This window comes from Myxine glutinosa, chromosome 1 (genome assembly GCF_964187855.1).
Source record: "Myxine glutinosa chromosome 1, kmMyxGlut1.1, whole genome shotgun sequence".
Lineage (NCBI taxonomy): Eukaryota > Metazoa > Chordata > Myxini > Myxiniformes > Myxinidae > Myxine > Myxine glutinosa.
Window position 1 is genome coordinate 86,022,740 of NC_136261.1, and position 15,400 is coordinate 86,038,139.

Below are 15,400 nucleotides of genomic sequence, written 5' to 3' on the forward strand. Positions count from 1 at the left end.
ATCAATCCCTCATCTACAAACTTGACTCATGGCCTTCCAATGGTTATCGTATGACAATGCATTCTGGCCATACGAGCGAGGATATATGTGCTCTTGTAGGACCATGAGCTGTGGCATTTGGGCAATGGTGGATGTGTATTTGTTTGACCGTGTACTTTGTTATTGAGGCCGAAGTACACATCCTGTACTTAGCTTTGTTACCCTCGCCAGAGAGGCTATTGCATTTGAGTCCGTTTGTTTCTTTGTCTGTTTGTCCACACAGAATAAATATGATTTTCTCTGCAACCGTTCGTCCGATTGACAGGAAATTTTCACCATAGGTGCATCTCCACCTGTATAATTTTTTCATGATAATTATGACGTCATAGGTCCCGTGGTTCGGCCGCTATTTTGGAAAAACCGAAAAACTTTGCACCTCTATATCTCCGAAAGTGCTGAATAGAAAAAATTGAGACGTGTCTCATTGTAAATAACTCTCCATGGGGAATAAAATATGTTAATGATGATGCCATAGGTGCCTCCATTATGACGTCATAATTCGACAAGTACAAAACTTCATCCAATGAAGATGAAATTTCTTGAGTGCCATGTCGGCATAAACTGGTGGAGAAAAAAAATAATGATGACGTCATCGGTCACGTGGTTCGGTCGCCATATTTGTTTTAACACAAAAGCCTACTGAAAATGCATCCTGGCGAGGGTTTGCAATCTCTGATTGCTCTTTTTCTTGTTATGTTTGTTTTTTAACCTTAAAAAGCGCCTCTCAAGAAAGATGATAGCCACTGAGTGAGAAACAGGTCTGTGGATTGATTCCCTTCTGGCTTTGCTAGAGAAAGGCTGACTAAGCCCATGTGGACTCGTATTCTGTAGCAGTGTAGCAGATGACACCGCATTTAGAACATGGCACTTTTGTGACTTTCACAAACAAAAGCTAAGCTGGAAGTTGCATTTTATCAGGATTCACAGGTCATGGTCACTGCAACAGTTAGGGAGACTGAATTTGATTTTCTCAAAATTCACCATCCTGTTGTCAGCATTGGTGTGAAATGCATCTGTGGGTGGTTTCCAAGGGGAGGCATAGACCAAAATTCAGGACATTATATTATTTTAGTGTTGAATGTTGTGAACTTTTTCTTTCGAGGGAGGCACCAAATGCGGTCTGATATCAGCTCTGGACATGCTGAAGAGCTTAAGATTTACATCTCTCTATGAGATACAAGCAACATGATTTATGCATATTTATGAACGATAAAATGGGGAATCCATAGTAAACATCCTGTCGATATACAGTGGAACCATGTGATGGCGTTTTTCTCTTCAGAAACTCATAATTTGTTAAACATGTTTATTTCGTCAGTTTGACTCATCAGCCACAGCTGTAATTATGACAAAGATCGATACCAAGTGGAAATATATGCAGATGCTGAGTGGATCAACGGAGATCGAAAGCAGGTGAGAATTGCAAAAAAACATATCACTTCCAGCCAGATACCTTTTTATTTTTTATTTTTTTAAATAGGATGTCATTGTGTTAGGCTCGTAGTGGCATTGCCACACACACACACACACACACACACACACACACACACACACACACACACACACACACACACACACACACACACAGGCACACACACACACACACACACACACATCTTACACACATGGATACACAGACGAATAAGTGAGACCTAACAGAGAACAGACAAGGCAAACACAGGACTGTTAGATGAGACAAACACAGCCACTGAGTTTGGGGAAGTGCCGTCATCTCCAAGGGAACTCTGGGTTCTACAGCAATGCCGCCGCCTTTCTCATCACACTCAGCGGGGCATTTTTTAAGGATGAATTTCCTCCTGCCCATGGGGATAGTCCATGCTCTTATCTTTTTAAATGCTGAACATCAAGCAAAGAAGCAGCACATACCGTCTTTAAAGTCTTTGGTATTACGAGGCCTGGGTTTGAACCGCCGACCTCCCAGACTCGGAGCGGACACTCAAACTATTGCACTAAGTCTGGTTGCTTGACATTTTCTTGACGTCTCTATGAATTTCAGTATATTCTTCACTATAAATTAATGTTTTTATTCTTGCACGAAAGCACCAGAAAGTCTGAATCTGCTTTTCCCCTTTCCTCATAGCCTACATAAGAACCTGACTGAACATTTGAATGCCGAGATTGTTCTGCTGACCATTACAAATACTTCTGTTGCTCTGGCATGGCTTCATTCAACTTTACTTTACATCCGTGCTTTGAAGAACCCGGAGTACTATGGTGCGATTTTAAAAGTATTAAAAATCTTGACTTTATGAATGCATGGAATTGCATGGAATTGCATGCATGGAATGCAATGTAGTGTGCTTCTGCCATATAAATTTAATGCCTTGCTATTTAGACCCCGTTGGACTTAGTCCAAAACTGTGGCTGATGTATTGGCTCTCGTCCGTCCATCTGTGCGTCCACAACCATATCTCGGAGATGTATGCACCGAGTTTGTTCATGGCACAAACACAGCACATGATGGTGTACATATGCACATCATTTTGTTTCGTAATGTGATCAAAGATGGCTGACTGGCAGCCTTTTTAGTTGTAAAATAACCAGATGTTGATGGTTTAATGATGTTTTACATATGCACGTCATTTTTTTTCGAGATCAGATCCAAGATGGCCGACTTGCAGACATTTAGTTACTTAAACATGTCCCCAACAATTTATTGGACATGCATGGTCATATTGGCATACACGTGCACCTCACTTTATTTTGCGATTTGATCAAAGATGGCCAACTGGTAGACTGTTGGCTATTTTAGTTGTAAAAATACCCCAAAAAACCCTGTATTGAACACGTCCTCAACCACTGGTGGCCATTTTGTTACTTAAACATGTCCCCCACCATTTCCTGAACAGGCATGGACCGATTTTGTTCAACCTTGGCACAAAGACAATAGATGAGAGTATACAAATGCAGAATATTTTGTTTTGTAATGTGACCAAAGTAATATGAAGTATAATCTTGTAAATATGGGCTCGCCCTTTAACTCTGTACAGCAAAATTACTAAAACCGCGGATGCGATGACATTTTATGTCGTTTTCTCCTTGTTTTATTCAGGGTTTCGTCCTGACTTGGACAAGCTTTTAATAGAAAAACAACTTCAAGGTGATTCTGTACTTTAAGTGGAAACTCGAACAAGTGGATTGCTTTTTGTTAGCTCTCATGTTTTTATCGTGTGTACTTCTTTTTTTTAAATTACCCTTTTGCTATTTGAAGATCTCATGAACTCTGGTTATTGTTTGTAGATTTGTGTCTGCGAAACTTGAAGGATTTGTCTGACGCAATGCTGATTAATATGGACAAAGAAGTAATCAAACCAACTCGTAAGGAAGTTGCTGCTTTCATTGTGTTTTGTTTTCGTTTCCATTTTCTTTTTTGGAAGAGTGCAAGGATGACTGTTTTAAATGCATTTTATTTTGCAATTCGAAAAATATGTTTTGTCAAATTTGAGCAGATGTTCACACATTTCCTATCATAAAATGTTACTCGAGCAAAGCAAAGACACTCATTGTTTTTTCAGAGAATGGGCGGTTGATGGCTGGTTACTGCATTTCATTTGAAACAATGAAAATGTTTGGCACTTTGAATGAATCTGAAACACTGGAGGAAATGGCAAGTCTTGTTCTTCGATATATTCATGAATTGTACATAGTGAAAATGTATATTGTTTCTACATTCTCACTGAGTATATATGTGAGGCCAAACGTTGCATAAATTTCAGCAGCCTTATTGAATGTTTTTTTTCATGGAACACATTTTTTTAATTTACATTTTATAGTTGCTTTGTTATTTGACCAAAGCTGTGTATGACAGATAATGCTGTTTTCTACGAGTCGAGAATTTAGCGACATACAGCTCAGAGTAAGTGAGAAAAGAGCTCTAAATGCTTTGAATGCTGGCAAAAACAACACCACTATCAGGTACCTTGAATGACTGAAGTGCACATTTTATATTTAAGCAATTTAGAAATGGTGGTCTAAGACAGTAACCTCGTAACCTCGTAATCCTCGTAACCGATGATCGTTTTACATCAACATTGATGTGGAAATTCCATTTAAAAATTACTAGCAGAGGTACCTGGCATTGCCCAGTGCTATTCTAATCTTGTTGGCATTTTGAAGAAATCGATTTTTTTCTACTTTTTGTGAGGGCATAAAACGCTTCTCTACACCCATTACGGGATAGGGTTGGAGATCATTTGATATTACCTTTCACGTAATTACATAGGCTTAGGCTGTTAAAAAGAAATCCAACTTCTTAAAAAATAAAGAAAGAAGATTATATATATATATATATATATATATATATATATATATATATATATATATATATATATATATATATATATATATATATATATATATATTGTTACAGACGCGGTTTTAGATGTTAGTTTACCGAGCGGTTTGGTATTACCGCGTCCGAACAGTTACTCCCCGATTAGAACCCGATCCCGCCCGACGTTGACCAAATCGCGCTATGCTAAATCAATGAAGGAAAGGACACAACGGCTGGGATTAATGAAACGACACAAGGGGGTACAGTTCTCAAGACCTCCGGAGGAGGATATAATTGGTGATGCAGAAAAGGGTAGATTACAAGGTAAGAGGTAAAGCACAGAAAAGATGGGCACTTAGACACAGTCTTATCTATCCCCGACAGACCACAGACAAACGAGACAAGACTGACTTACACAGGGATTGATGGCAAGGAAGGACAGGCAGTCGATAGCACAAGGTGCACCTTGGCTCAGGGGCAGAATCAACACGGTCCGGTCCAGAGATGCGGGGAGGTATTTCAGCGCTCGGAGGTGGCGTCTTCTCTCTCCAAGCTGAGGGCGCATCTGACGTCACCTCCCTCTTCCTGCGCATGCTCAGCGGGGAGTGACACGCCCTCGGCTCGTTGTCTCCGCCCCAGCTGGAATCGGTCCGCCGCTTCTATTGGGTGCGGGGGGTTACCGGGCTCCGCCCTTGACGAGGAGCTGACAGCGAGCCCCTGCGTGGTAACCCCGTCGGAGCACATGTTCAATGGCGGCTAACCAAGCCGGAGTGAGGACGCACACTCCCCGCGCCGCCGCCGCTGTTGTTGTTGTTGTTGTTGTTGTTGTACCATGAGGAACAGCTGCGGGGAGGTATTGGGAGGTCCTAAACTTTCTAACGGTGCCATACAATCACATTCTGGTGCAACGAAGAGTCAGAATTAATGGAAACGAGTCCTTCACTGACATAGACTAAGAATAACTAGCAAGATGTCCTATAGTTGTCTACGTGAGATGCGGTGGACCTGGATGCGACATTTAATGGGGGAAATAGGGGGAGGTCGGGTCTACAGAGTGTTGTTTACAGACAATGGGACTAGGGAATGGGGGATTGGGGATAGTTGGGAAGTATTGGGGAAATAGGGGAATATTTACAAGCGGATATGGATGGAGGCCAATCTCATATCCGCAACATTGCACCCTTCTCTACCTCGGGGCGTCCCGACCCGATAAATTTTTACTTACTTTAGTGTGGCACTCAGATGTAGTTCCCTCTACTATTAACTCAACCCTGAGTGCGACAGTTTTACAGATGTTCACAAATGAGTAAATATGTCCCCCTGCGACGTTGCACCCTTCTCCTCACAGAAACACACCCACAGGATAACCGAATCGCGGAAAGAATCCTCAAACTAAACATACAGCCGGTAGGGAGCATCATTTATACAAGACTACACTGATATTTACACTACGATCCAGGAACTGTTTTTGGAGGAACACATGCAGATGTTATGCATAGAGAGAGCACGCATGCCAGCATCGATACACCAACCCACGAGTGCCCTGTGGCCCTACGGCCTTTAATAATGTGCAGAGCACCCCATCCAAGCACCAAAAGCACCACCCCATACACACAGTCAGCACCATCCGGTGCACCAATAAAGTGTTCATAGTCACCGGTGGTGTCGCAGCCGGCCGATGTTCTGCCGCTGGTCTTGCCTTCCTGAAGTGCACTTGGCCTTCTGGCTTCTTTCAAAAATAAAGAAAGGCGCCAACCGCGTCCATTTCTAAATTGTGGCCGTCAGGGGGGCCAACTATAAGTGGTTCACCTGTATGGCATAGGTGCCACGTTGACCCATAGGTCCATCAACGGGTGGTGCTTGCCCGCAAAAGAACTGCGGTCCATGGTGGGCGGCCACAAAAATTGCGGTCCATATGGTGTATCGATCCAGGCAGCAAGCAACGAAAGTACAGGCCCACAACTGCGGAGCCAGCACCTCTCTCTCCTCTCTCTCTGCCCCAAAGCCAGATCCTCGGAGGTGGGAGACAAAAGAAGACAATTGAGTAAGGTGGTAAGGGCGCAAAAGTGCACGCAATACAAGGTAATGCACACTGGGGGCACATGGGAACCAGGTGAGACAGGTACGTTCCTACCGTACGCCCCCCCCCCCCCCGCCACCAGGTAACCTACATTGCCCCTCCCTTACCCCTTACTGTATCCACAAAACACAACACTACCCATAAACATCTACTTTACAAATCAACAAACGTCCCTACTGTCTTCCCCGTTCCTCCCATAAACCAAATTCGTCTTCTCTCCCTCCTAACCAATCAAATTTACCATTTCCAACTCTCATCAAAATTTGCCATCTCCAACTCAACATCAAAATTTGCCATCACCAATTCATCATCAGTCCCTCCTAAGGAGGGAGAGATGGAATCACCCCAATGTCTCATCCACGTCGTGATGCGTCTCACAAATCCAACAGCAATTCTCCTTTCCTGCACACAGAACAAAGAAAACACAGGTGTGGAGTCATCATCATCACCTCAGGTAAGTGGCTGCGTATGGTGCGACAGGTTCATCAATCCTAACTATTTCCTAAATGACTTTAACAACTTTACATTACCCGGGGTCTTTCCCTGCCAATCCATTGGCCAACTTACACTATGGGTTCTAAAAACCAATTCCCATTGACCAAACTGTGGTGCTTCTCAATTTGGGGTCTCACTCCCCCGATTCATCACTCGGTGCTCTCGCACAATTTCTGGGCTGTGACGTGTAGCTCTCCCAGCAGGTCTACCCACCTGCACACCTCCACCACTGTAGTTGCCACCCGAGCTTACCTAGCTCCTCACCCTAACCTAACTAACTGGGGACAGCCCCTCCTGGCTCTGTCACCCCATGGTGCCCTCTCTGGCACGGGCTGCCCGATCCACATCCGGGATCCTCAGGCACCCACTGACACTAACGGCTCCCAGAGCCCACCTGCGGCCTCACCTGGCCGACATCCTCACAGTGGTGGAGTGCCCAAACCAACTACACACACTAACAGGCTACACGCCCAGCCATTTCCACAACACTAATGCACCCATCCACAATACCATTCTGCAACCGCACCACAAATGCCAATATCCAACCACAATTTACCTATACCCTCTACCTAACACTTACACTACCCGCCCCGGGTACTCGTGAAAGGGGTCCACTCTTCCCCCATCCACACCTTCGCACCATGCACACCACTCCGTACCACTTACTCCAGCTCTCTCCACACCACTCATTCTCTGCTCCATATATTCCACACACCTGTACTTGCACACCTGTGCTCTCACACCTGGTGCCACCTGCACCCTTCTCTCCCCAAAGCGCATTCGCGCTGATCCACAACACTCACTACTCATACACTGCTCCACACACCTGTCCAGTTCTCACACAGCATCATCTCATCTAACTACTCCCCTCTGAAACTTGCGCTTCCCAGTCGTCCCTTTAAACTATTGCGCTCCCTCGTCATTATAATCCACACTAATCTACCTGCGTCCCCACTACAGGTATCAGTCACTAACTAATCTTAACGTTACCTAATGTCATCTTCTAGGTCCCTACCAATATAACCTAACCCACCCGGGCTAGTTTTCACTGCCATACACCCCCTAATCTATAGCGCATTTGCCCCCCCCCTTTGTGAGGGATGGCAGAGTTGCCATCCCACTACATCGGGCATCTCCCACTACCAATTTTGCACATCAAATTTCAACAAATCAAAAATTTGCCAATCACTACCTATCATCTGCCAATCATTACTGCCAATCCTTTGCCAATCATCAAATTTTGTTTTTCTAATTTCGGGACCAAAACACTATCCTCGTCATTACAGTCTACTTACTAATGCCTCTCGGTGCGCCAATTTACTTCTAAAGCTCGGCTTCGTACAGCCAAGCCATGAACGCGGGTTCTTTGGTGCCGGCGGCTGGATGCGTCCGGCACTCGGTGCAGGGACGGGGGCGTACCCGGGCCGAGATCCCACACACCACCTCGGCGTGGAGCCATCCAATGTCCCGATCTCGACCTGCCGGCACGTCTCAATAGAAAGTGGTCGCCATGACGACCCTTCCTATCGGGCTGCCAGCTCCGCCTAGTGGAGCACGGACGCGGCCGTTCAAAGCGCGGCCCGGCGTGGATCGCGTACGGCGGTTCTTTCGAAACCGCCGTGGTTCGGATCCCCGCTGGTCCTCGCGGCACGCGAAGCTGCCCGACGCGCACCGAGGGCCCGATTCGGCTATAAGTCGTTCTAACCTCTAACCCGGTTACCGTCGATGCTTCACCTGGATGCTTACATGCATACGCTACCCCTTGCTTGCTCATACCTCCAGCCGTTCCCATGCTCCTCGTACCTTTCCTTACACACCCAGGTACCCTCATTCCGCTCACCGACTTGGTCACACACCTGACCTACGAACACCTTGGCACACATTCGTCGCTCGCACACCTCACCAACACACCTCTTCGCGCCCCCTCCTCGGTCACCTCCTCTGTGACAATCACAGGTGTGCTCTCACTCGCACACCCAACCACGTGCCTCACTACCAATTCCAGCGTGCATTCCCACACACGCTCTACCATTCCAGGTGTGCTTCCTTTCTCACCTGTCACAACCAACTCACGCTCCGTGTCACTCTTACTACTCTCACCTCCACTCTTGACAGCGCACTCACCCTTACTCTCGACAGCGCACTCTTTCCTCATGCACCCGTCCGTTACACACCTTTCTCGCGCACACTCTCCCGTTACACCCTCTGTAACACTCACCACAGGTGTGCATTCTCCCTTTACACCCTCCGTAACACTCCTCACTACGCGCTTCCATGTGCTCCCTCGCACACGCGCTACGACCAACTCACTCTCGACAACACCCTCACTCCTTGGCACGCACTTTTTCCTCACACACCCCAGAGTCGGACTTTCTCGCACACCTCCTTTTTCGCACACCAGACCTGTCGCACACTTCACCAACGGCCTCTCACGAACACCCGGGTCCATCTCGACCCCCAAGCTTCTTAAATCACCTGGCGCATCATACGCACGACCATATTGGTCACCACTTACACCGGGTCCTCTTTCTCTTCGCTTCTCCTCCATCACCTGCGAATCCCTCATCCGGTTAATGAGCACATCATCACGATCCGAACACAGACTTTGGACCAATTCTTTTACTTCCTCTTTTATCTCTTTCTTATCCCCTCTCCGTCGCTTCTTAATTTCGCTCACCCCTTCTTCCACTTCTTCTAATTTCTGCTTCACCTCTTTTATTTCCCGGTACGTCTCCTCAAGCTCGTCCTCTAAGGCTACCTTGACCGTTTCCATGTGCGTCCTCACCTGCCGGTCCTTCGTCTCCATTACCTCTGTCACCTCGTCCAACCTCGTTGTCAGTCCCTCACGTACCATCTGACATTCCCTCTTCGTCGCTATCAAGTCGTCTTTTAGTTCTTTGTGTCGCTTTTAACCCTCCTAGTACCGCAGTGTTCCTTTGTACCTGCTCCACTAACTCAGTCTGTCCCACCGTCAGCTGTTCCACCTCCTGCGTCAGGTCCTCTATGCCCCCTTGTAACTTTACAGTCCCCTTTCTCACCTCCTTCTCCATGCGCTCCTTACAGTGCCTCACCTCCTCGCGCACTCCTCCGACCTCCTCACTCACACCTCTTCTGATCTCTTCTCCCATCACTTGCATCTCCTGCCCAGATGCCACCCTCATCTGCTCCATTTCCTCCCTGTGAGCATCCAATTTGGTTTCTACCCCCATTCTGACCCCCTCTATCTGCTGCCCCATTTGTTTAACTTCCCTTTCCGCTTGGTCCCTCATGTCCCTCAATTTGCCTTCCATACTGTTTTCTAACCCCTCTAACCCCTTTTGCATTTCCCCTAATCTATTGTCTAATCCCTCTATTCTACTCCCTAACCCTCCGATCTGGGCCCCCATGTCCTCCCTCAATTTCTCGCTATTGGACCCCATGACCTCCCTCAATTTCTCGCTATTGGACCCCATTTGGCCCTCCAATCGCTCACCCTGAGCATCCATCCGGTTCCCCATAACCCCCATTTGGCCCTCCAATCGCTCACCCAATCGCTCACTATCAGCCCTCATTTGCTCACTATTAGCCCTCATATCGTCCTTCTGCAGGTTGAGGGACGCCTACATTTGCGCCATAAATTGCTCCATGAGGGCCTGCATTTGGGCCATCCCTCCCACCTGTGCAGCGGGTGCGGCCGCCGCAGCCATGTGCGAGGCGCCATTTTGCGAACCTGCCGCCCTCACTGCTTCGCTCTCCTCTTGTCCCTCAATTTGGTCCTGGATCGACCCTGCCTCACTCTCCTCTACCGGAACCCAGCCGTCTTGATCCGCCATAGCGCGACTTTCAAAATTCGGGTTTTTATTTTTGTAAAACAAAATCAAATTTCGCCGTTAATAATTTCGAGCGCGTGAAGCGCGCTTCGGGTCCAATCCCACTTCCCGACACCAATTGTTACTTAATAACACAATTGGTGTTCCAAAATTTGGGCCTAACAAATTTAGTCCCAGGTCCGAATCCAACTCCTGACAACCAATTGTTACAGACGCGGTTTTAGATGTTAGTTTACCGAGCGGTTTGGTATTACCGCGTCCGAACAGTTACTCCCCGATTAGAACCCGATCCCGCCCGACGTTGACCAAATCGCGCTATGCTAAATCAATGAAGGAAAGGACACAACGGCTGGGATTAATGAAACGACACAAGGGGGTACAGTTCTCAAGACCTCCGGAGGAGGATATAATTGGTGATGCAGAAAAGGGTAGATTACAAGGTAAGAGGTAAAGCACAGAAAAGATGGGCACTTAGACACAGTCTTATCTATCCCCGACAGACCACAGACAAACGGGACAAGACTGACTTACACAGGGATTGATGGCAAGGAAGGACAGGCAGTCGATAGCACAAGGTGCACCTTGGCTCAGGGGCAGAATCAACACGGTCCGGTCCAGAGATGCGGGGAGGTATTTCAGCGCTCGGAGGTGGCGTCTTCTCTCTCCAAGCTGAGGGCACATCTGACGTCACCTCCCTCTTCCTGCGCATGCTCAGCGGGGAGTGACACGCCCTCGGCTCGTTGTCTCCGCCCCAGCTGGAATCGGTCCGCCGCTTCTATTGGGTGCGGGGGGTTACCGGGCTCCGCCCTTGACGAGGAGCTGACAGCGAGCCCCTGCGTGGTAACCCCGTCGGAGCACATGTTCAATGGCGGCTAACCAAGCCGGAGTGAGGACGCACACTCCCCGCGCCGCCGCCGCTGTTGTTGTTGTTGTTGTTGTTGTACCATGAGGAAGAGCTGCGGGGAGGTATTGGGAGGTCCTAAACTTTCTAACGGTGCCATACAATCACATTCTGGTGCAACGAAGAGTCAGAATTAATGGAAACGAGTCCTTAACTGACATAGACTAAGAATAACTAGCAAGATGTCCTATAGTTGTCTACGTGAGATGCGGTGGACCTGGATGCGACATTTAATGGGGGAAATAGGGGGAGGTCGGGTCTACAGAGTGTTGTTTACAGACAATGGGACTAGGGAATGGGGGATTGGGGATAGTTGGGAAGTATTGGGGAAATAGGGGAATATTTACAAGCGGATATGGATGGAGGCCAATCTCATATCCGCAACAATATATATATATATATATATATATGTGTATATGTATATGTGTGTATATATGTATATATATGTATATGTATATATGTATATATATGTATATATATGTATGTATATTTATGTATATGTATATATGTATATATATATATATATATATATATATATATATATATATATATATATATATATATATATGTATATATATATATATATATATATATATATGTATATATATATATATATATATATATATATATATATATATATATATATATATATATATATATATGTGTGTATATATGTATATATATATATATATATATATATATGTGTATATATGTATATATATATATATATATATATATATATGTGTATATATGTATATATATGTATATATATATATATGTGTGTATATATGTATATATATATATATATATATGTGTATATATGTATATATATATATATATATATATGTGTATATATATATATATCTATATATGTGTATATATGTATATATATATATATTTTGCATGCTCCACAAGGCTGCCATTCTTCCAATTTTATAAAGATCATATGAACCAAATATGAGGTCAATTGGAACTTAGTTCGAGGTTGCTCAAAAAATAACATTTTTAATTTATTCTGTTTTTTTCAGATGGCAGAAACTCGCAGCTCTTCCACAGTTTGGTTGCCGGCAAGTCTGAAAAGGAAATAATATGTGGGGGACTACTAACCAAAGGACACATATTGCAGAAAATGTTGTACCATCACATACAAGAACACCATACAGTTCGTGAAAGTGCCAAACCTAGTGTACAAGCTGTGTTCGCATCCTGGGAGAAAGCACGAATTCCAGTGCAGAGAGTAGATTCCTGTGAGCGCCAACTTTTGAAGTTGTATGATGCCTACAAACTGGTAAAGAAAAATAGAACCAAGACATTCGAAAACTATAGAGTGAAGGAGCAGATGTTCAAAGATGATCTTCAATCCCTCTTCGATATCTCACCAAATGATGCGCTTGAGAAAATGACGAATGAAGAAGACAAAGCATTCCTTATCATGCAGCGTGAGGATCCCTCAAGTTCACGTATGGGATCTGTGGACAACACTCTGGCAGTGAAGGAGAACAGAAAGCGTATCAGGCTTGAGAATGAAGATAAAAGAAAGAAGAAACATGCTGCTGAGACTCTAACAGCAATGCAATCTGTTCCATCAACATCGGCTGTGGTTGATGATGATGATGATGAGTCTGAGATTGAAAGGTCCGATTCAGTGGACAATGAATTCAAACTCCAAAGTCCATCGTCTGCCAAACAGGCTAAAAAGGCTCCCATCAAGGTGATCACTCCAACAATAGTGGCAACTCTGGACAGAGTAAATCTCTCAGATCGGTGTGCTGTTTGTGGTCAGTGCTTTTGCACAATCTCTTGGTCATACCATTGAAGACATTTCTCTGTCACACAGTGGAATTCGTCGTGCTCGAATTCGTGGAAGGGAAATAATGGCCACTGAAGAAAAGGCAAAATTCTCATGTAATAGCCCACTCCTACTACACTGGGATGGGAAACTGCTCCCTGATTATACTGGCAATCACAAAGAATCTGTTGATCGGGTAGCGATACTTGTAACTGGTATGAATACCGAGAAGTTGCTTGGAGTCCCAAAAATTCCCCAAGGCACTGGTGTAGCACAAGCAAATGCATGCATACAACTTCTTGAGGAGTGGAATGTCAAACAGTTGGTGTAAGGCATAGTGTTTGACACCACTGCATCCAACGCAGGAGAAACGGAGCATGTACCCTCATAGGCCATGGGCCACATATGGTCCACGAGCATCCCCCCCACCTCTAAACCAAACCAACTTTTTTTGAAGCCCAGAGGCATACTAAACACGATTCCAAATGTTACCAAGAAAAATTTAGGGATGCAATGCCCATTTCGGCTCAACAAAGTAGGGTACCCTCATAATTATGCCGACGCTCTCCGACGTCGACCGAACTTTGACTACTGATTATAATCTTCCACCAGAGGCCTCAAATAGCTCCTATTTCAATATATGATATACCAAATGAAAGATTATGAGCTGTTCTTTTTGAATATGTGGTAAATGAAACTATTGGGACAACTAGTTAAATAAACAGCTCTGCGGAACACAATAATTCAACCCGCGACTGCTTCTTCAATGAAATATTGGTATTTATTTCACAATCAGATTTTTTAACATTTATTTACATGGAAACTTTTCAATGTTGTATTAATCTCTTCATCGTGTATTACATTTGCTTTCAGGCGATACCTTCATATTTTTTCTAACAAGAGCCAATCTGAAATAACAGCCATTTGAATGTTTTAGATTCAACGTTGTGGAACGTTAACATGCACTATATTGAATCCAGTTATGCAGGCAATACCCATCGGCATGATCCCGTAATGTTTTTATATGCATTGTAATTAATTGATTCACTTTTTAGATCACAAGAAAAATTGTCACTAGCTAGCAAAATCCAAATTTGCCACCAAATTTGCCACCACCAAATTTGCCACGACGTGCCACGTAACAGTCTGCAAGAGAATCCTGTTTCTTCAGCGTCATTGATCGTTGCTTGTTCTTTGGTAGTGCTGGGATTTCTGGTTTTGAACCACCTGTCTCAGATCCTTCGATATCTTGGAGCATGATCCCATGAGCAGTGTGGACAGAGGACTTGCCAGTCATATCATTAAGCAATTGGTCAAAGTTGTCGAATTCTGAGTGAAATACACTGGGTGCTGTGGGTGACCTTACGATCTGACTTGACAGCATTGAGGATGTTTCAGTCACAGCCTCAGCCAATGCTGTCTCGAGCTCCAAAGAAAAGCTGTAACTCTCACAATGACCAAGACGATTTAAGAGTGTTACTAGCTTCTCACTCCGAAACAGGTGCCGAAGAGTCATACACAGAAGTATGTGCTTTGGGTGCTTCCATGATCCATTTGTTGCCGCTCGACAGAGGTCTTGACCTATTGACTGAACAAGTCTATGAACTCTTGCTGATGTATGAACTGCTTTGCCAGTTATCGCATAGAGTAAGAAACGTTCAATTTCTGCTGGAATTACTATCTGGTTGTTGGTAAGGTCTTGAGCTGTTGGTGGCCATTTGACCTCTGTAGAGTTATTGTATGCCTCTTGTATTGACTGGTGCATTTGTGTGCCGACAAGTGCAACTGTGTCTTCTGAAGCTAATTGATAGGCTTTTCGAACAGCTGAATCGACATTAATTTGAGTATTGTATACCAAGTATGATTGGAAATCTCCCATTTGACAAAATCCCAGGCTCCTTTGGTAAGCATCATATTTCTCGAGCTTCTTCTTGAGGTTGGTGCTCCTGAAGTTGGGATTCGGGTGTGGACTGTCCTGAAGCCTATTGGTGTA

The 15,400-nt window shown here is 44.9% G+C and overlaps 1 protein-coding gene across 1 annotated transcript in view; it reads left to right on the forward strand.

Moving 5' to 3' along the window:
• Positions 1-15,400, forward strand: part of HFM1 (helicase for meiosis 1) — a 93,261-nt gene that overhangs the window by 18,602 nt on the left and 59,259 nt on the right. Inside the window, exons 14-19 of the mRNA XM_078772395.1 lie at positions 1,358-1,452; positions 2,141-2,274; positions 3,113-3,160; positions 3,301-3,378; positions 3,576-3,667; positions 3,869-3,975. Of these exons, the coding sequence (XP_078628521.1) occupies positions 1,358-1,452; positions 2,141-2,274; positions 3,113-3,160; positions 3,301-3,378; positions 3,576-3,667; positions 3,869-3,975 (554 nt within the window). The remainder of the gene's footprint in view (positions 1-1,357; positions 1,453-2,140; positions 2,275-3,112; positions 3,161-3,300; positions 3,379-3,575; positions 3,668-3,868; positions 3,976-15,400) is intronic.